At 43.9% G+C, this 22,685-nt stretch overlaps 1 protein-coding gene across 2 annotated transcripts in view; it reads left to right on the plus strand.

Annotated features, from left to right (window-relative positions):
• mxi1 (max interactor 1, dimerization protein) overlaps positions 1-10,922 on the plus strand; it is a 66,016-nt gene extending 55,094 nt beyond the window's left edge. For both annotated transcript variants that reach the window (XM_063198434.1, XM_063198441.1), the window contains exons 5-6: positions 2,923-3,184; positions 5,503-10,922. In XM_063198434.1, the coding sequence (XP_063054504.1) occupies positions 2,923-3,184; positions 5,503-5,660 (420 nt within the window). In that variant the 3' untranslated portion in view covers positions 5,661-10,922. The remainder of the gene's footprint in view (positions 1-2,922; positions 3,185-5,502) is intronic.
• The last annotated feature ends 11,763 nt before the right edge of the window (positions 10,923-22,685 follow it).

Consider the following 22,685-nt stretch of genomic DNA (forward strand, 5'->3'; position numbering starts at 1 on the left):
CTCGCACATTTGTTGATATTCAGCTAGTGATTGTACTACGCAGAAATGTTTTACTTGTTAGAGATAATTCATTCAGTTTCGCGATACGCATATCACCACTCTTGATATCGCGATATTGATACGTTTTTGTTATTATGCAGCCCTACTAGCGAACCACCGTGCGAAACATGCCCGCAGAGCACAGGCAGAGACCGCTGTGAGCCATCACGTACCGCGACTCCTGTTTGTTTTGTTGATTTCTGTTGTCTATTTATACATGTGTGTTTGATAGCCGCGTATTGACATTTCCCCACATCCCACCACCACCACCACTACTCTGTCCCTCACTCCCCTCCCCCTCCATTTACAATATCGGGTTGTTGTCCCCCGGAGCCATGTTGGTGTGTGTGCGTGTGTGTGCGGCCTTTGTTTTCATTGCAAGTATATGGTGTGTGCGTGTGTGTGTGTGTGTGTGTGCGCGTGTGTGTGTGCGTGCGCGCGTCTCTGCATCCTTACATGTTCAGCAGGGTGTGTGTGCGTTTGTGCATTTCCAGTACTGCATGTGTGTCCGTCCGTGCGTGCGTGTGCGTGTCTGTATGTGATGAAGAGTGGAGGCACGTGGAGGCATTTTAGTGATCGAGGCCTGCGGTCATGTGAAAAGCTAAAAGGCAGGCGTGCAGGCAGGCGCACAGGCAGGCAGGCGTAGAGCAGAGCAGTAGTAGTAAATAACATCAGGAGGGGCCATGGATTGATCTGCGTGAAAGCGTGTGAGCGTGCGCTGCTCCCTTTGTGTGTGCAATTGCTAGTTAGTGTGTGTGGGGGGGGGGGGGGGGGGGGAGAGAGAGATAATGAAATATAGACATTTACTCTCCTTAGTGTGCGTGTGTGTGCGCGTGTGTGCGCGTGTGTGCGCGTGTGTGCGCGTGTGTGTGTGTGTGTGTGTGTGTGGCAGGGACATATATAATATAGACGTGTGTGTGTGTGTGTGAGATAGGCACATGCAAGGGGAGCTTACATGCGAGCTTGACGTTTTTGTGGGTCAAGTGTGTGTATGGGTCTCTTTGTTGTCTACTATTAGCAGGACAATTTAGCCATACGTGTGGTTGTGCCTAAGGAAATTAGTTTAGGCACGTGCGCCCACGTGTGTGTGTGTGTTTGCGTGCGTGTGTGTGTGTGTGTGTGTGTGTGTGTGTGTGTGTGTTTGCGTGCGTGCGTGTGTCATGCAGCTCCAGCTTGTGCGCGTGTGTGTGTGTGCACGTTGAGGGGACAGTAGCATGTAGACTTTGTGGCTAGCAGGAAGTGTGTGTGTGCGTGCCTGCCTGTCTGCCTGCCTGCCTGCCTGCCTGTCTGCCTGCCTGCCTGCCTGTGTGCCTTCCTGCCTGCCTGCCTGCCTGTGTGCCTGCCTGCCTGCCTGCCTGCCTGCCTGTGTGCGTGCGTGCGTGCCTGCCTGTGTGTGTGCAAAAGACCTGCAGTTGACATTTAGCAGCTGCCACTTCAAGAGGCAGCCGGGTTCTGATGACTGGACTCATCCCCACCCTTTCATCTCATCTCTTTCATTCTCTCTCTCTCTCTCTCTCTCTCTCTCTCTCTCTCTCTCTCTCTCTCTCTCTTCCCCCCCCTCTCGCTCACTCTCTCCCCTTCCCCTATGTTTGCAGTGTTGGCTGTTTGCTTGCTACCTGTCGTCTGCTGTCTATCCTGCTGTCTGTCCTGGCCTCCTCCTCTCTCTTTCCCCCCTTCCCTTCCCTTCCCTTCACCCCTGGCGTTTGTTTCCCTCCTGTCTGATGGCAACTTAAAGTCAAATACAACCTGGGTGTACAGTCAAACGTGTGTGTGCGTGTGTTGCATGTGCGTGTGTGTGTGTTGCGTGTGCGTGTGTGTGTGTTGCGTGTGTGTGTTGCGTGTGCGTGTGTGTCCCTGCATGCAAAAAAGATCAACTTTTAAAGTTTGCTTAACAACTGACAAGTGGACTTTACTTAAGCTAAGCCCAGCCCTTTGTGCAAACGTTTTATTTTTATTAGCCTGCAAAGCTCACAAGCACACAGCCTTTGCAGAAAGCCGGCTGTCTGTGGCTTGCTCCTGCTCTTGACTCTCCACATGCAATGCCCGCCGCTGACAGCATTGGCCGGGCCCTGGACAAAGTCACCTGTAAGGCCCCCCCCACGCGCGCAATACATACAATGTAATGGGGCCCCAATTCTGGGCCTTCTCTCTCCCTGGAACAGGGACAACATACCCGTTCATCGTCTCTGCCCCCATTGGCTGCCCTGCCCGTGGCAGCACCAGACCATTTGCATGTCTCCTCAGTCTGATCAGATCAAAGCAGTCTCGTCTGCCGACAGTAGAACCGGTTCTTGCTCTTTGCTCTTCTTTTATCTCTCCCCGTCCAGCCCACTTAACAAAGCCTCATAGTCTCGTCTGGACCCTTTTTTCGACGTGAGGGGTCCACACACTTAAAATCTTTTTAGTTGTTTTTTCATTATTATGATTTCATGGCTGAAAAGGATTTTAAAGGTGGGGTTGCAGGTGATGACATCACGTTGGGGGAACTCCCCAGGATTCTAAGGTTCTACATAGACTCCTATGAGCCTGCGGAACCCCCAACGTGATGTCATAATAGTACATTTTCTTAAAATGTTTAACCTGCGGACTCCTCACTCCGTCAACTACCGTCAGCCTTTGTCCTGCTGCCTATTCCTGGGATGTGCACAATCTTCGCAACACTGTTAATGCTCCCAGTGATTTATTTGCACATAATAAATCACTGGGAGCATTAACAGTGTTGCGGACTTCTATCATTTATTTCAGTTACTCTATTTTGTCCAGCACCTGTACCACTGATGTGCGCGCATTCTCCACCTTCCTGATGTGCACAATCTTCACCTTCAACCCCAGTGTCTCATCTCATCTCATCTCCTCTGTGCTCTCTCTCTCTGCCCCCAATAGAAACTTGAAGAGGCGGACCGCCGGAGCCTGCACCAGCTGGACTGCCTGGAGCGGGAGCAGCGTCACCTCCAGAGGCAGCTGGACCTGCTTCAGGGCTCCGGGGGCGCCACCTCGCTAGCGGCCGGACCGCAGTCCTCCTCCTCCTCCTGCTCCATCTCCTCTCCGTCCTGCTCCCCTTCCTCCTCTGGCGAGGGCGGCGAGCGGATACGCATGGACAGCGTAGGCTCCACCCTGTGCTCCGACCGCTCCGATTCCGACCAAGGTGAGTTGGCGTGGAGGTGTGTGTTGTTTTAGGCCCTCGGTTCACATCGGTTCCGCCAAAGTGCGGAGGTCTGTCTGCTCTGCCACCTTTCGATTCGACTTGGGTTACTTGTGAAAAAGTGAAAGCCCATTGGGAAACTCCAACTCCCATTGTCATTGTGACACAGCACTCCACAGCACACAAGTGAACACTGCACACTGCACACAACGAAATTGCATTTATGCCTCACCCGTGCAAGGGGGCAGCCCTCAGTGGCGCGCCATGGGGAGCAGTGCGGTGGGACGGTACCATGCTCAGGGTACCTCAGTCATGGAGGAGGATGGGGGAGAGCACTGGTTGATTACTCCCCCCACCAACCTGTCGGGTCGGGAGTCGAACCGGCAACCTCTGGGATGCAAGTCTGACGCCCTAACCGCTCACCCATGACTGCCCATAATTGGCGTGGAGGTGTGTGTTGTTTTAGGCCCTCTGCACATCGGTTCCCGCCAAAGTGCGGAGGAGGTCTGCTCTGCCACCTTTCGATTTCACCGCGACTTGGGTTACTTGAAAAGCGCTATATAAAACCAAGTTGTTATTATTATCACTGTTTTCTGTACTACCCCGCACAACGGAACCAGACAGAAATCAAACAGAGCAGTGGCAGAGCAGTGATCCGCACTTTGACAAAAGCGGTGTACGTGCAGTGTCACATGCAATGACTCCATCGCAGTAGCAAACGAATTGGATTGAGAGAGTAAAACTTCATGCCCGATATTATTCCTTCTGCCTGTGCTCTCAGACACAGGCAATTTCACTAACTAGCTCATTAACCTGTCTAAGGTGCTGATTCCACGTAGAAGGATATTTTTTTAGCAGGATATTTTTTTGTCCTGTTAGGTGTAAACGCAACATGTGGATAAAAATAAATCCTCCATTGTAACAAATGTGTTTCAGCCCTCTAAATAGGATATTTTTTTCTCCTGCTTTTTATACCTGGATTTTAAATATCTGCTACGTGGAAACGGAAGGCCAAAACCAATGCAAAACCAATGCAACCAGGAGAAAAAAATATCCACATATAAAAATATCCAGCTATGTGGAAACAGCACCTTAGGATCAGCTGGATGCCTGAATTGGTTGTAGCAAATATATGGTAGGGTTCTTGCTCTCTCAATCTGTGATTGGTCACCCCTGTTTCATACTGTGCTCCAAAAGCAAAGTGCAGTAACTACATATTTTGTCAAAATTGACTTAAGACTGCAAATGGTCTTATTTGCAGTAACTACAACCTCCAACCTAATGCTAATACTTTGAAGGCCTTTTTCTCAGTTTGAATTACTGTAGTTACTGCACTTACTGCAGGATAGTATAGTAAACACCGCTATGTCAGTTTATACACTGTAAAGCAGTACTGTAAAACATACTTTTTAACCTTTAACTGGCTGTTAAACGTAATATTTTACAGTGTAGGTTGCATCAGAGACTGGCCTTGTTTGCTCTCCCTCAGGACAAATTAAATGTCTCTGCTGTGCCTCTTGAAGTGTAACACTGCTGGCGCAAATGTGCTTTTCAGAAAAGGAGTCAAGACTCGACATTAGATTTAGAACCAAAAGTTGACGTTGATGCCTGTGGCCATTTTGTTTGATCAGGCTTGATTTGGAGTTTTCTGCCAAATGCCTTTCAACGAGCTTTTTGGTCAAGGTACTTGGCAGGACGCATACAAATTGCTATTTTTAAAACGCTAAGAAGGCTCGACATCAAGGCTGAGGGCGTCCATTCATCCGTTCACATCCATAGAAGGACATTTACCTTGAGTCTTTCGGAGAGATGGCTATACACTCCACAGCATTGACTGCTATACCCTTTGAAAGTTGGAACTTAAAGTTTAGTTTGTTCAGCCTGTTATGCTGAGCATGCGTGTGTGTGAAATATAAACCTTGATAAATGTTTCTTTGTTTGTTCTGCTTTATTGGCTGAGAATAAGTGTGAAGCATGATAACAATGTTCATTTTCTCCCTCTCCCTTTTCGCCCCCTCTTTCGCTTTCTCTTTCCCTGCTCTCTCTTGCTCCATCCCTCTATTTTTCTCCCTTGTATTCCTCTTTTATTCTTTCGTCCACCTTCTTTTTTCTTTCTTTCTTTCTTTCTTTCTTTCTTTCTTTCTTTCTTTCTTTCTTTCTTTCTTTCTTTCTTTCTTTCTTTCTTTCTTTCTTTCTTTCTTTCAATCACTCTCGGTCACCATCTCTCTCTCTCTCTCTCTCTCTCTCTCTCTCTCTCTCTCTCTCTCTCTCTCCCTCCCTCCCCCATCCATCCATCCATCCATCCATCCCTCCGTCTGCAGAAGAGATCGAGGTGGACGTGGAGGGCACGGAGTTCTCCCACGGCGAGCTGGACAGCGCCAGTACGGCCAGCACCAGCGACCTGGACGACCACAGCAGCCTGCAGAGCGTGGCCAGCGACGAGGGCTACTCCAGCTGCAGTGTCAAGCTGGCCTCCTAGAGACTGCCCCCAATCAGCCACCACCACCCCCTCCAATCACCCCCCCTCCAACCAACCCCCTTCACCATCAGACAACTGGTCAAACCAACGACCAACCGATCACCCAACCAGCCAGCCAGCCAGCCAGCCAGCCACGAGGGCTACTCCAGCTGCAGTGTCAAGCTGGCCTCCTAGAGACTGTGCCCAATCTCCAGCCTCCTCCAATCTCCACCCCCTTTACCCAAACAACCAATGGCCCCTCTTCACTTGCTCTTTAAGTACAACCAGTCAAACAACCAACCAGCTATGGCCCGTCTACTCAGGCCCGTCTAGCAGCAGTGTCAAGCGGACGCCCCCAGAGAGACTGCCCCAACCCCCCACCCACTCCAACCACTCCCTTTTACGATCAGACAACCAGTCAAACCACCACCAATGGCTCCTCTTCACTTACCCTACTGGTTTCTAAACTGGCCTCTTTGTGACTGCCTCAACCTCCAGCCTCTGTTCAATCCTTCCATCACCTTACACCCTTCATCAAAAACCAGAGAAACAGTGGCCCGTTTACACCTGCTTTAAGGTGTACCCACCAGCGACGAGGGCTGGGATTGGTTAGTCTTTCGGAGGCCCACTTGCGTCCCTTCCAACCCCTCTCACCAAAAACCAAGCATTCAGACGACAAAACCAACCGGCCAACTACGGCCCCTACTCTACATCCTATTGTACACGTACACTCTACTCAACTCCAACTTGAGATGCGCCTGCTTCCCTCCTACCTTCCTTACGTCCCGACATCACCCACAACTGCTTCCCCCTTACGCCTGTCCAAATACCCTCTCTTCTCCTGGGTACTCCCCACTTCCTCTTCCCTCTCCAACAGGAAATCCAGTCCCACCCTCCAACCCCCTAAGCCCAAAGTCCATCCACACCCAGCCTACAACACAGACTGAACTCTTTTGACTTGCCTCTCTGCAAAAAGCCCTTCCTTGGCCCTCAACCCCTCAATGACGACCACTATCACCATCACCACTACCACCACCACCGCCATCTTGAATTTCGGAAAGGTGGTATCAGCAAAGCAGCCGACCCCACCACCCCTCCTCTCTGCTCTCTCCAGCTTCCTCCTCCCCCTCCCCATTGAACACCATGGCAAGAGCAGTGGATCGGTCGGGTCGCTCACCGTGACGACGGGTTGAAGCTGTGTTCCCGACCCCGAGTGCGTGTTTTGCATGAGGAGCATTTTATGTGCCCTTGTTTTTTGCGAAATGGGGGTAGGGGGTGGGTTGGGTTGAAAATTTCTTACGTTTCGTCGGGGGGTTGTGGATTTTATTTGTTTTGGTGTGTGTTGTACAGGGCCTTGCTGTATGCCACTTAAAAGCTTCAGACACAGTGATGCCATGCAGAAGCCTTCCTTGAAGTGTGTGAAGCTGTTAAGGACAGGAAGAGGGGGTGTTGTTGGTAGATCTCGTGAACAAAGGCTTTTGCCATTGAGCGCAACGAAAAAGCCTACTTCATCACTTCTTAGGTTTGGTTTTATTTGCAACGGCAGTTGGGCATATAGGAATTTTTACTTGTGTGGTTTTAAAAAGAGATGAAAAAAAACGTCCATTTTGAATTCAAGATTCACATACGTACTGAAAACAAAGACCAAAAAAAACAACAAGAAAAGAAATCGAAGCACTTAAAATTGAACTGTTATTTAGGGTTTTTTGTTTCAAGCTCAGTCTTACTGTTAGTGTGTGAATCCTAAAATGACCACCTTTTTGTCAGCGTCGGTTTTTACTTTTACATCTGCCGACTGACCACGTACAAGTAGAACCTTTTGGAATGCATTGTAGTCTGTGTGTGTATTGTTGTGTGGGGGAGGGCGGGGGGGCTCGCAAACTTTTTTGCCATATCAACACTGGTTTTTGGCCTGCTTGCTTCCGCAGTTTATTTGGATGACATTATTGTTTTTGTTTTGTTTTTTCTCTCTTCTTCCTCCACATGCTCTTTGGTTTGTACCAGCCCTTCACTGGCACAAATACTGTTTTTTTGGTGCTACGTGATAAAAGAAAAACAAAAACCTTGGCCACGGATTACTACTTTGAGTAATTCCATTGCCCACCAAAAAAAAACCATAGACAAAAAGTATGTTTGTCCTCCTTGGTCCAACAACCCTTGTCGCTCCCCTGTTTGTGACGTTTTTGAGGTGAGATTTCAAGGAGTGGCATTCAATGTAAGCGCAGCTGCAGTACCACCACCACAACCACCACCAAGCGCCACCACTTCTTATTGCACTTGCATACTCAGTAGGTGGGCATAGCAAAACAGGCTTGATATATTGATATTTCAACAATAATAATTAAAGAAAAACAAAAGAAAACCCAGAAAAAATGGAAAAAGAGAAGGACAAAAAAAGGACTTTCCAATAGACAACCCTCCTAGCAGTAACAAGCAATAACTCCTGTAGTGATCTCTATTTCTCTGTCTCGCTCTCTCTCTCTTCTCTTCTCTCGCTTTCTCTCTCCTCTTTCTCTCTCGGCAATTTGGACATCTCTCCAGAGATGCAAGACCCAAAGTTGTCCGTCCAGTAAGCAGCTCTTACGACTTGCTTATGAATATTATTTTTATTTTGTACATACAATACAGATAGTTTAATAATAAAGAAAAAAGATTTTAAATGAAGGAATGTGGAGTTTTAAAAAGAAAAAAAGGAAAAAAAATGGTAGGAGCTGTTTGCTGTCCGGTCCCTTGATATTTGAACTCTGTTTTTTGTGTCATCTGTGTGTATGTGTGTGCGCGTGTTTTTAAAAGTTATATTTTTCTCTCAAGAATTCGGACGGCCAAGTGCGCCCTAAGACACAGGTGGGGCATGGACAGTGTTATACTTTGTTCGTTTTGCTGGTTGAAAGGTTCAAAAGTTTCCACTTTGTATCCAGACCAAAAGAAGGAAAGAAAAAAAAGGCACACACATACACACGAAAGAAATAACAAAGAAAAACAGAAGAAGTTATGGGTCCCACACCAAAGTAGGAAAATAAAAAACAATTTGAGAATAAGGTTCCATACCAGCTTAACTACGAAAAAGGCTTTGTGAAACTTTTCACCTCCTATGGAGCAGTCTAAAGTTTCTCATTCTTGGAGATTACGATGAGGTTGACGGAGAGTTGAATGTCTTGTGTGACACGGTAAACTCAGATATAAAGATGGAAGAAAAATTGTACTAAATATATCACCGATGCCTTGTAATATTATTCTTACCTGTACTGCAAAGGAACCCAGCGTACAACATGTTTTTTTGTTTGTTTTTCACAAAGTCAAATCCAAAGTAAAACTGATATGAGGAATTCAATCTATCTCATCCTCGGGAACCTACGCTCAAATTAAAAACAAAATCCCTCTGGTGGAAGACCTATTATTTTTAGGACATTTTAAAAGAACATGACTCGATGATGATTACTCCTTCCTTTTTTTCCTCCCTGCGTTCATCATAAAAAAAAGAAATGTATTTATTTTCTCAATGTATTGTACCTTTTTTGTTTTCCTTGGTTCATATTTTTCCAGGTGACATGTCATGCATTCCACTGTCATTTTAGGTGCATAAGGTTGTTTTCCTTGCATATTTTAAAGAAAAAAGCTTCTGGACCGAATCTTTTTTGTTATTTGTTCTTCCTTAACCCAACTATCTTTTATTTAATCCATATACACTTCTTGATCACATCCCCTGCTGTAAGTTTTGTCCTCTCGTGTTTTTGCTCTTTGTCACTCTGCCCAGAAGGCTTACAGCTTGTCCATATTTATTTTATCTTAATTTTTGTCCTTCTTGCTATAACTCAAAAAAATGACAAAAAGAAAAAAACCTAATTTATTTGTTTGTCCTTGTCCAAAAAGTAGTGTCACCTCTTTTTATTTGTTTGACGTAAATATCACTTCTTTTCTTGTTGTTATTCACAGAATTTGGTTATTTTTTAATATATTTGGAGGGGCAAAAACAAACAAACAAAAAATATATACATCCCAGGTTGTGTAGCCATTTTATTTATTTTAATTCCTTTATCCTTCCCAATTCTGTTGCTGATATTGAGAGCGCAGAATGAGATTCTCATCCTGCCTAGGGTTAGCTACCTGTCTGTAACAAATTTACGAAAAAGGCTGCAATCCAATTCAGCCTTTATTATGTTCCAGTCAACAAAAGGAGTCCAGTGTCCTTTTAAGGTCCTGTTTTAAAACTGAATAAGATGTTCAGAGGCACCTCAGAAAGGCGTCAGGATTATTTTTTGGTAGTCACCCGAACCAAACACTCCACTGGCTTACTAGAAAAAGCGGAAAACTTCTGCGAGTTCCGACTGTCTTTGCTTCGTGTGTTACTGGAGTCATTATCACTGTCGTCAATGAAGCTTGACCTTAAGGAAGTGATTTGGAAATGAAATGTTATGTAATGTCAGACATTTTGTGGTAGCCTCGTTTTTGGCTCCAAGAGAATAAGCTCTCTTTCTTCTCTCTATTTATCTTTTTATCTCTCCCTCTCTCTCTCTTTTGTTGTTTTGGCCGATGAGAAGAATCGAACTTCTAAAGAAGAACATGGTAATAAATAAAAAGAGAATTAAAAAAAAAACCTTTTTAAAAACGTGGTGCTCTTCCTCAGCCAATGGCCAAACCCCCTTGTCACAAGACTCCCCTCCCCCCCCCTCGTGTGATACTACTATAGCCTATTTCCCCAACCACCGAGGAGGGTGCATTTCTCTTTCTTTTTATCCCCCCCATTTCTCTCTCTCTCTCATCTCTCATGACTCCATTCTTATGTTGTTACTTTTATTTCATTTTTTTGGAGTATTAAGTTGTTTTTGTTTTTTGCTTTCTGTTTTTGTTTTGTTTTCTCGGAAATCTGCACTATGATAAAAGAAGAAAAAAAAAAACACGTGGGGCCCATTGTTAACATTGACGACAACACCGTGTTCCTCCGATGAAACGGCCTCGAGTCGCCACCACCTATAACAATGTGTTGTGTGGGGAGCCCACCTACACACACACACACACACACCCAGAGCCCCCCCCCCCCTGTATGCACGGTGCATACGGTATCCTGGCGATAGTCGCAAGGGGATTGATATACAAAATGGACTGTTCCAATGTGACAGATGGGAGCAGTGACGGCGGCTGCTCTGGTCCCTGTGTAGTCAAGAGCCCCTAGTGTCATGTCATGTGTCGGTGCTGGCTTTGGAATTTCACTGAATGAGTGAGAAGGGAGAGCTGAGCTGTCGATGAAAAAAAAAAGAAATAAAGCTATTCCACCCTGGAAAAATATCTTGGGAGTTTGTGTCATTCGTTTTTTTTTTGTCTTCTCCCCCTTCCCTTGTTTCCTTTGTTGAGTAAGTTAAAGTGGTTCAGGGGTGCATTTCTCATAAGAGAAGTTGTTAGCCTGTTAGCAACTTCGGTTGTTGCCAATGGGAAAATGCATAAAAAACAACAAAGTAGCTAATGTAGTAAGCAACTTTGGATTCGAGAAATCCACCCCTGTTCTGTTGTGCTATTGGTGGTTAGGCCATATGGCTGACTTTGGGGGGGTCAACGTGCGGCCACTTCATTGTTTTTAGAAAGAGCTCCATGACATTGAAGAATTTAAACTGAAATGGGAGCCGTAGTCGCAGGGCCTGCTCATAAACATCAGATGGTCAGATAAGCCTTGCTGCTGAGGCATGTGCTTAGCTTGTGTTTGCTATTCTGAAAAACACCGCCAGTTCCATGTCAGCAGAGACGGATTTGACAGAAAATGTCTAGTCAACTGCTAAAGAGAGGGACTGACTGGGAGGGTGGTGGACAGGTTTGAACTTCTGACAGGCCAAGCTTCTTGTGCACCGTGCAAAACAACATGAGGACAGTCACTAAAGTGTTTCTCACAAGATCCATCACAGTCAGGGTTTCCCCCAGGATTTTATTGCTAAGGCGGCCACCTTGACAAGAAACACCCAACACCTTGACTAGGCCCCTGAAAAGTTAAGATTTCATGTTGTTAATGTTGCTTTTAAAGGTGCTTAGCCAAAAAAATACACTTTTAACACTTCACCACCTTGACTAACAAAAATGATGGGGGAAACACTGACATTATTGGAGTCGTAGGCCAGAGATAAAGACACACGTAGCAGCCACATAGACCTAATACAAGATGTCCGCACCGGTGTTAAAAATACCTTTTAACAAGGAAACCTGGCCAAAATAATGCAATCATTAAAGGTAATATTTTTAGTAGTTTATTTCCAGAATTCATGCTGCCCTTTCCCAAATGTTACCTTTTTCATGAATACGTACCACCGCCATCAACTTCTAAGTATTCATTTTGACAGGGAAAATTGCCGTTTTCATACATCAAAAGAGAGATCTTCTCCAATGGATAAGCTGCAGTACAGCCATAGATGTTTCATTATTGTTCTTGGCCTATATACTCTTCCTCTGTTCTCTCTACTCAATATTAAGAGTAGCTGGCCACAGAAGATGAAGGGCAGGCAGGCATGCATGATGCATAGCAACCACATGATGCAAGGTCTCCACAGTGGTGTCAAAGACGCCTCAGTCTCAACAAAGGAAACAGTGTGGCTTTGTGGGCCCCTGACTTAAAAACACCTAATTACAGACTAGTGGCTTTGGCTCCGGCTGAGGAAATACCCTGTGCTGCTGTACACTACAAAACGTGAATGCACCAAACAACATCACATCATTGGAGTACACAGCTGATGCACTCAGGGCCGCTGACAGCTTTGGCTGGGGCCCAGGACAAAGTTGTCTGAGAGCCCCCCCCCCCCCCAGCCAAATACATACAATGTAATAATGAGGAACCAACTGGCAGGGCCGCTGACAGCTTTAGCTGGGCCCAGGACAAAGTTGTCTGAAAGGGCCCCCAGCCAAATACATAAAATGTCATGAGGCCAATTTCTGGGCCCCCTTGTCACCATCCCCTGTCTGCACACGTATAGCAACCACATGACTCGCCACAGCCCTCAACAGGGGTGTCAGCGTGTAGCAAGTGTTATATTGGACATTTATTTGGCATTTATACAGTGAAGTCAGTTTGACATTAGGCATTCATTTAACGTTCAATATACACTGTGTATGTGCAGGGCCGGCCGCTGACAGCTTTGGTGGGGCCCAGGACAAAGTCGTCTGAAAAGGCCCCCCAGCCCAATACATACAATGTAATGAGGAACCGATTATGGGCCCCCTCTTTCCCTGGGCCCGGGACAATTGTACCCTTGTGTACGTGATATATCTGCCAAAGTAAACCTTGTCAAACTGACTGCATTACAGCGAATATCCTCATATGCGGCAAGGCTTATTTTTTTAGATACATATATCCCATATGTAGCATATTCAAAGGTGTAGAAAGTGAAAATAAATGTACGGTGTGAGTACAACACTAGTACATGATATATTATATACACATAGCTGTAGCTGTTACACATGTTAGTCCATTGTACCTGATGAGGTAGATGGACTGCGTTCTTACTGAAAAACACTAAAAACCCACCACAACTTTGATCCAGCCAGCGCTAGAGTTAGCTGATCTTAAGATAAGTACATAGATCTATTGGTTACTCGGATAAGTCGCCTGTGCTGGAAGGAAACTTGTTGTTTTTCCCCTGAGTATTTTGAATGTTAAATGAGCTGTAAACTTAACATTACATTAACATTTGTCTGTCTGCCACAATTGTTTGTCTTTCTGTCATTTTTTACATCACAAATACCAGCCAATTTGAACCAAGGTGTGTAGACTTTAATAGCCGCTGTCAGGGGCGTAACGAGACATTTTCAAATACTGAGGTCAAATACTGCGTGCTGTACTGCATACTGTACATGGGTAGATGACGGATAGGCAGCAAAAAACATTTTTTTCACAAAACATTGTTTATGAGGGAAAAAAGTATATGTCTACGTAGTGCAGCAATTAATCTTTCAAAAAATCCAAGTGGTCACAATGTTGGTCTATTCATTGATTATTTATTTACGTTGATAAAGCAATTTGCTGAAAATATGTCCTTTGGTGTGACGATAAGAAATAAATATATTAAGTAATGTAGAAATGGCTTGATGGAGTTTTATGAACATTGTTACACTCTTCATATTTATTGCAATTTTTTAAAGTCTTAATTTAATGAGAAATTACCATTTAAGTATTTTTTTCCCATTAGATGTGAGATTATTAGAAACCTTCTAGGAAAAACAGGGATATCTTTCTTTTAAATGTTCAAAATTGAATTTATACTAACTTTTCAGGGATGATAATTTGTTCTTCCCTAATGCAATATTCAGTGTTTATCAAACATATTGTTTAGCTCAAACAAATATTTGAGCGTTTAAAACATGTCACACCGTAGGACATTCATGTCACGCTAAAGGACAGAAATGCAAAACTGAGCCAGAAACAAATATATCAACATGATTATTTTGTCTTTTGATCATAATATAATGTTGTAGTCAATATGGACCTACACTTTACACTTATAAGTCTTTGAATCGCCGATTATCAGCCTATCGTAACTCTTAATGACAGCCATGCGGTCATTAAATGTAACCTGCAGAGCTCATAAGACTCATACTGAAGTGTGACCTTGGCATGACCATCACACTTTTGTAGGTATGCTATGACTGTCACACCATTGAACCTGTAGTGTGTAGTGGCCAGTGCCTGTTTGGTATCTCAAGCTGGACAGCACATTTATGCTGTATATTGAGCTCTCCACAGCATACTTTATTCATCTATACTCCTCTATATACTCTCTCACTGATGTTTCCTTCACTGTTACCGTTATATTTTTTGGTTTCAAAGCACCATTAATGACATTTTATATCATTTGACAGTATCTAAAATCAACAGCAAATATTAATCAACAATGCATCAAAGTATAAATTCCAAAGGCCAATAAAGGAATAAGTAATTTGAATACACAATATTTATCATATAAATATTAAAAAAAATATGTACTACCAGTTATTTTAAAAGCTATTTCTCAAATATCTAGTCCATTGGTGTGACCTGTTTGTCCTTTGGTGTGATACTCCAAAGTGTCACACCATAGGACTTTTACCATCACACCATAGGACTTTTACCATCACACCATAGGACTTTTGAGCTTTTGAGTTAATTTAAAGCCATGTCGTTGCCAACTGAAATACAATTTCACCTTTAGTAAGATGCATTTTCATACATCTACATAAGAAAAAAATATGCAAAATATACACTATTGTCAAAATGTATTTTATGGCTGTCACACCAAAGGACTACAAAACTAATACATCTTGTGGTAGCAAAACATAATTGATTGACTGAAGAACTCTGAGAGAAAAATCTAAAATCCACCCTTGCCATTGGCTTCTTAAGGGTCTAAAGTCACAATTTATGTACCGCTGGAGCTTCAACAATAGATAATTATCCACAGAATTAACCAAAAATATGATGTCACACCACAGGACATTGTTTTCTGCGACAAAGTTTCATAAGACCATACGGTCTAAGAAAAACAGGAAAAAAATTAAGCATTGCCACTTGCTAAAATAGACACCTTGAAAAACATGCCAGGGTTGTTTAGACAAATGACTGAGCTTTGATTATTTATCTAAAAATGTTTTAATATGGAGAACCAGGCTTGCCTCAGTCACACCATAGGACAAATGTGACATTTGACTCAAAATTAAGTATACTTATTTAAGCTCTGTATTTATTACACATTACTTTTTCACAACAAAGACATTAGTTTAATCATTTAAAGCATTGACAATTTTGAAAGCATGAATTTACTTAATTTTAAGAGCCTGCGACAGCAAAATTTACACGTCACGTCATCTACCCACATATAGAATGCTTCAAATTCTTCAGTCAAACTCTAAAGTTGGTTTCCATTAATCACTGCCTTGAGGATAAATGGGGGTGGCATATACAGACTGAATTTATCATTGTTGACCATATATCAATTTTCATCATACATACATACATAAATACATACATTTTACATTACTGAAAAAATACTGAGGACATGACCTCTGTGTCCTCAATGGTAGTTACGGCCATGAATGAATGGCCAGTATAAAACTGACCGGTCGACTATGAGACACAAGGTCAGAGGACAGAGGAAAGGACAGGAGTTTGGTGAAATGATTTGCACCCCAGAGAGACACCTCCATCACCCTCCTCACCAAGGAAACAGTGTTGCTTTGTGGCCGGCCGCTGCTGCCTGGGCCTATAACCTAATTACAGCCCAGTGGCTTTGGCTCTCGCGCCCCGAGACAACGTCAACCGTTAAGAAATACCTTGTGCTTCATGCTTTATGACAGTCCCACGCCACTTAACGCTGCCGTCTTGTCTCACAACTTCCCGAGGAGGCTTTTTTTTTCTTAATTTAGGGGGTCGATGCAGGGTGGTCGCTGACATTTGGCCCGGGATAAAATCATAAGAAAGCCCCCCCCTCCTCCTCCCAGTGTGTACCTTGTAATGTCGACCCAATTCTGAGACAACTCCCCTCCACACACACACACACACACTCCTGGGCCCAGAGCAACCTACCCGTTTGTCCTCCCCTGTCTGTGGGCCTAGGTGGAGAAGTAATATGGGGCATTATGCTAGAGCTAGACTAGACTACTAATAATAGACCCAACAAGGTCGACTATACTATAGTCATTGTGTCTTGTGTTGTGTGCTATACAGTCCCCTGCTGATTGAGGAATTGAGGAAGCAGACGGGGTCATAATAACAAGTTTTTTCTTCTCGAGTGCTCTGTTGTGCTGCTGTAGTTTTTGGAGTGAAAGGTCCCTTGAAATCCTTTTTGTTTTCTTTCACTATTTCATGGCTGGATTACGTTTCGAAGGTACAGAAGAGAATCTGATGACGACTGTTGAAGTCAAAACGTAATCCAGCCATGCTACACGGATCCATTGACTTTCACTAGCTTAGCGACATGCTCCCTCTTTTAACTGGTCTTAAAACAAGACAACGGCTTACATGGAAAATAAGCCACTTTGCCACCTATATAAACCCTGACCAATGATTTTAACTGTATTAAGCCCCAAAATAGTGGCATACCCCTTTAAGACTTGATCCATAAAACCTTTTTGGGTCTAGCTAGCCTTCAGTAGGAGCCACTTATTTTTTTCTCCATTCCATGAACAGGGTCTGCCCATTCCTCCGAAAATTTGGGCATAGTTTTAACGTGTGTGGTCGGACCAATGGGAGGTCGGACAAATGGGCCGTCGGACCAATCGGATGGAACCTCCATGCACACGATGCCATTCAACTTTCATGAGTCTCCCAAGCTGTTTTGTTTTGAGCTGGACCTTACCTTGCGAAGAGGAATCATTGGCTCTCACTTGTTGTGTATTTGGTTCTAATTCAGCACATGATGACGTAATGACCTATAAGGGGTTTGGGAAATCTATCATAACAGAGATATCAGTTACACACCTGCGAGGGCATGAGATGAACCTTCCCATGACAGTTCAGTAAATGGTATAACTTTATAACCTGTGTGGCAGACAGTGTTGTCTCTCTGCACCAACATAACATGGTGTCAGAAGTGCGTCTTACAGCAGTGGTACTCAAACTTTTTGTTTGAAGTACCACCTGGGAAAATATTGAGCTCTCCGAGTATCACCTTGACAACTAACATTAGAATATCGCGGGAAAGTCCTTCCATATTCACTTTTGCTAGGAGAGGTTCATAATGAAAATAAAAAAAATATTTTTTCCAAGTACCACTAGACATGTCTCAAGTACCACCAGTGGTACGCGTACCACAGTTTGAGCACCACTGTCTTACAGTATACTGTGTGAAGGAAGAGTGTAGTTTATGCTGGGGTGGATTGGAGTGGATACCAGGGCTTGACATTATGACTTTTTTGCTCACCGGCCACAGTGGCTAGTGGATTCCCAGAGTCACTAACATCTGAGCCTTTCTACCAGCCTCAGTTTTGTTGGCAGTATTTTATTAGAAGTATTTTCTTTGCCATGATACATCTAAGCACTGAAACTGAAGTGATATAAAACGAGACTATCAGTGATATCAACATAGTGTGTTAAATTAAACGACTTTGGCCAATATCATACAAACCTAATCTCAATGATCTTTCTTGAACTTGAATATAACGCAAGGGGCAAAGACAGGATATAGGCTACTAGGACATGTCATAGGCCAGGGGTTCCCAAACTTTACCATGACAAGCCCCCCCCCATATAGGCCTACCAGTAGATGCCTACCAAGGCCCCCCTGACATGACCTTCCTGAGCACCCGTTTTCACAACCCAATGAATTTGGTGCATTCCTAAACCCATTCAAGTAGGCTACTACAGAAAGCACAATACAAATATAAACATTGTTAAGAAGAAAATGATTCCACTGGGATTGTTTAGCTTATTTTGGTCTATTTTGGCTACTTAAGTTATTCAATTTATTAAATTATTCATTTTATATCACTATATTTTTCCTGCCAACTTGCCGTGGCCCCCCTGGCATACCCTCGCGTCCTCCACTTTGAAAACCACAGTCATAGGCTACCCAAGAATAAGTTACCTGCCAAAGTGGCTAGTGAGACTGAAGTCATAACTGGTCACGTCTAAGTTTTAGCCATTTTTGGCCGGTTAGCAGGTGCCAATGTCAAGCCCTGGTGGATTCCTGTCACTGCACATTCATCAGCGTTGCTGACATGAGGAAATGGACTTTCTGGCTCACAGTAGCTGAACTAGCAGGAGGCGCCATCTAGTGATGAAATGAAAATACTGCAATGCAGACAGGGGCAGCTGTGGCCTAATGACGAAAAAAAATATAAGCAACTATATATAAGCAACTATAACAAGCTACTACCTACTACTACTACTACTACTACTACTACACTACTAGTAATAGGAAGTGTGACTATTTCTTGGGGGGGGGGGGGGGGCAACGCCCTCGTATTTTCAGAAATGTAAAAAAAAAAAAAGATTTCCCACCGGGAAATGCCTGCTACGCCAGATGGCCAGTCCAACCCTGCATATGACGTAAGGCCACCCTATTGCCTTCATTAAAGAAACTGCTCAACATGGCAGTCTTCTTCAGGATTGTGGTGTCCAAAAACACTGTATGCTGTTCCATGAAGTGATGATATTTTGCTTTTTTTTTTTTTTAAAGTGTTTGTGTGTGTGAGTGCGTGCGTGCGTGTGTGTGTGTGTGTGTGCCGGCGTGACTGCGTGTGTGTGTGTGTCCAAAACACTCTACACATTGCAGTATTCTGCAGTGATGTTTCTGATACTGCAGAACAAGGTGAGGATTCTGTATGATGTCATGTCAACAGACAGGCAGCCAGAATATACACTTAACCAGAGTAACCCCTAGATGGCAGCATTGTAGCGACAATGAGCTCAGAGAGTGGCGCCATGGGGCACGTTGGAGGCCTGCCTTTTTTATTTAAGGAGATAAAATCTATGCCACCAATGAATACTTGTGTTGATTTATGGACAAAAAAATAACTTTCCATTGCCGTTGTGTTGTGTTTTAGTCTCTGTATGTCTTTGAATGTCTGTTCATGTTTTTTGTTTTATGTTACATGTTCTGTAAAGCGTCTTTGGGTATTTAGAAAAGCGTTATACAAATTTGATGTATTATTGTTATTATTATTAGCTTAGAAGCCCATTTATGTGTTATTCTAACCAAACGCACCAGAATTTTGTAATAAGCTGCCCAGGGCCGCCGCTAGGTATAATCAGAGTATGCAGAGTGCTTAGGGCAGCAACCACTTTGCCCCCAAAATTGGGGCCTCCTAAATTGAGATTGACTTAAACAATGGGTTATTTTATTTATTTATTTTAATTATTAGGGGGGGGCACGTGACCAGTTATGCTTAGGGCCTCCAAAATCTCAGCAGCGGCCCTGAAGCTAGTGATGCTATTTATCAATGACTCAGGCGTCTTAGGGCCTACAGGCTAAGACTCTCAGAGGAAATGAAAGCATTTTAGCGCAGCAATGTACGGCTATCAATCGCTTGGGGAGGGGAGCAGCGAAGTGTCACTACCGGCCTACGGAGAAATTCAGCAGAATCGTCTTCTTCCAGGGGAAACGCACCGACCGGGGTCTTAGGAAGCTTCGGCAGAATCCCATGCCGCTGGGAGAGTCTGACTCATCCTACTCAACCTACTAGCGTGATGACAGCTCCACTTGTTATCACGATGGGAGCCGATTCAAATGGAAGTAAGACGCCTGTGTGGAATCGGCGTGGAGCCAAATGATGAGCCGTGTAACCTCTTTCTCTCTTTTTTTCAATTAGTCAAAGGCCCACTTTTGTTTGAAGTGTTTTAAATAACCATCTTGGTTTGGGCCTCCATTTCAAATTCAGCAGGTTTAGCCTGCGGAATAAGCAAAGCCTAAAAGCTCTTCCACTCACATATTGACACATGAAACCAAATCTAGCCTAACTTCAAATCTTGAATATTGGTTTAGCCTATTTCCATGATCTTAATAATAAAGATTAATATTCTCTCTCTCTCTCTCTCTCTCTCTCTCTCTCTCTCTCTCTCTCTCTCTCTCTCTCTCTCTCTCTCTCTCTCTCTCTCAATTCTATTCAATTCATTATAGCTTAGCTGAAGAAGTAGGCCTAGGCCTACATTTAAGTGCATAATATTAGGCCTACAATAATTATTTTTTTAAAAACATACAATAATAGTAGCCTAATTGTATTGATAATCTGTTTCTATCAATACAATTAGGCTACTATTATTATTTTTGTGCTTTTGTGTTCAGTTGATTTTTTTGAGATATGGGTTTGTCTATTCATTTCAAACCATTCGAAAGAAATTGAAAAAACTTTACATTGTGTTGGTTAGGGGGCATGAAGTATGCTGCCATAGTTTTCATTCACCGTTCCATGCAACCGTATCTCTTTCATTTCGTGAAGTATTCGTGGTGCATTCACGTTATTGCCCGTTTTTCGTGGTTGGGCAACGAAACGCTGCCTATTCATTTGAATTGCCCGACTGCTGCCTAGCGACCCACTAGTTTGACTCTCTTTTGGTACCGTCACATGGTGATCAAACATTTCAAACAAGCAATTTAGAGTTAGGTTTAGGGTTAAGGTTAAGGTTAGGGTTAGAGTTAGGTTTAGGGTTAAGGTTAGGGTTAGGGTTAGGTTTAGGTTTAGGTTTAGGGTCGTATGACATAAGGCGTAAGTACAGAAAGGGCGTCGAATTAGTGAGTCCCGAGTGTGTCAGCAGTGTTCTGTCAGCAGTCCCTCCCCGCCCCTGCAGACGCTTGGATAGCAGCAGTCGGGCAATTCAAATGAATAGGCAGTGTTTCGTTGCCCAACCACGAAAAACAGACAATAACGTGAATGCACCACGAAAATTAAAGTTATTTTGTTCGTGAATACCTCACGAAATGACAGAGATAGGGCTCTTCCATGATAGCCTATCAAAATCCACACAGGCTACAGTCATCCCAGGTCTTTCTATTCTTAACACTTTTGCGTTTGGTTTATTTTAGATACAGGATTGTCCATTTAATTTTAAATCATTGGAAAGCAATGGAAAATAAAGTACACATTGTTGTAAAGAGATCATAGCCTACCTACATCCTGTGTCTTCAACAAGATGCTGTCTAGTCTTGGAGAGGATGCTCTTGTTGCTTAGTAACGCGAGTGTGTTTTATATATATCTCTCATATGCATGACACCTCTGTTGCTACACACCATGACTGAAAAAAGGACTGAAGCATATCTCTGACCAGCCTAGTTTTTACATTTTAGTGATTATTTTTACTCCAACTCCAACTCCCATTGTCATTGTGACACAGCACTCCACAGCACACTGCACACAACGAAATTGCATTTATGCCTCACCCGTGCAAGGGGTCAGCCCCCAATAACGCCACAAAAAAATAGTGCGGCGGAACAATACGATGCTCAGGGTACCCTCAGTCATGGAGGAGGATAGGGGAGAGCACTGGTTAATTAGTCCACCCACCAACCTGGCGGGTCGGGAGTCGCCGTAACCGCTTACCCATGACTGCCCTCAACTTACCCATGACTGCCCTCAACTTACCCTTGACTGCCCTCAACTTACCCATGACTGCCCTCAACTTACCAATGACTGCCCTCAACTTACCAATGACTGCCCTCAACTTACCAATGACTGCCCTCAACTTACCCATGACTGCCCTCAACTTACCCATGACTGCCCTCAACTTACCCATGACTGCCCTCAACTTACCCATGACTGCCCTCAACTTACCCATGACTGCCCTTATGTTAATTCAAGAGCCTGAATTCCACTGAAATGTCAGCTAGATTGAACTGTGCTTCACTTCACCACACTCCCTCACATGGACCTGCCTGTGCATCACCAGTCATCATGTCCAACTTCCTGGTCCTGACATCATCCTGTGATGACTACTTAATGTACTGGGAAATGTAACGCCCAGTTAGGAAGCTTGTGAACTCAGAGAAAGAAAGAAAGAAAGAAAGAAAGAAAGAAAGAAAGAAAGAAAGAAAGAAAGAAAGAAAGAAAGAAAGAAAGACATAGATGAGAGGACAAGAGATGGAGAGGGGGTTAAGAGAGAGAGAGAGAGAGAGAGAGAGAGAGAGAGAGAGAGAGAGAGAGAGAGAGAGAGAGAGATGGGAGACAGAGAGAGAGATGAGTGTCTTGGTTCCATATCTTGATTTCTATTACAGTAATGTGCGAGGCAAATAAATAGAGAGGGGGGCGAGAATAGTTTAAAAGAAGACAGAAAGAGGCAGAGAGAGAGAGCCCTGGTTCAACTTTATTGATGGTGGCTGTTACATGCAAGGAAAAACAACAAAAACGTTCATAAATTAGTGAAAGAGTTAGATAAGGGGATAGGGAGAGAGAGAGAGAGAAGAAGAGGAGAGAGAGATCGAGAGACGGTCTTGACTCCATCCCTCGATGACTATATGTGTTGTTTGTTTGTCATTCGTCCCGTCCTGGTGATGATGCATTTAATAACAAGAAGAACTGGTCACAGCAGACCCAACATTCCATTCTGTCGCCGCGGACAGCGATGTAAACAGGAAATGGGGCATTTGTGGAGGCTGGCGTCAGCCACACTG

This window comes from Engraulis encrasicolus, chromosome 1 (genome assembly GCF_034702125.1).
Source record: "Engraulis encrasicolus isolate BLACKSEA-1 chromosome 1, IST_EnEncr_1.0, whole genome shotgun sequence".
Taxonomy (NCBI): Eukaryota; Metazoa; Chordata; class Actinopteri; order Clupeiformes; family Engraulidae; genus Engraulis; species Engraulis encrasicolus.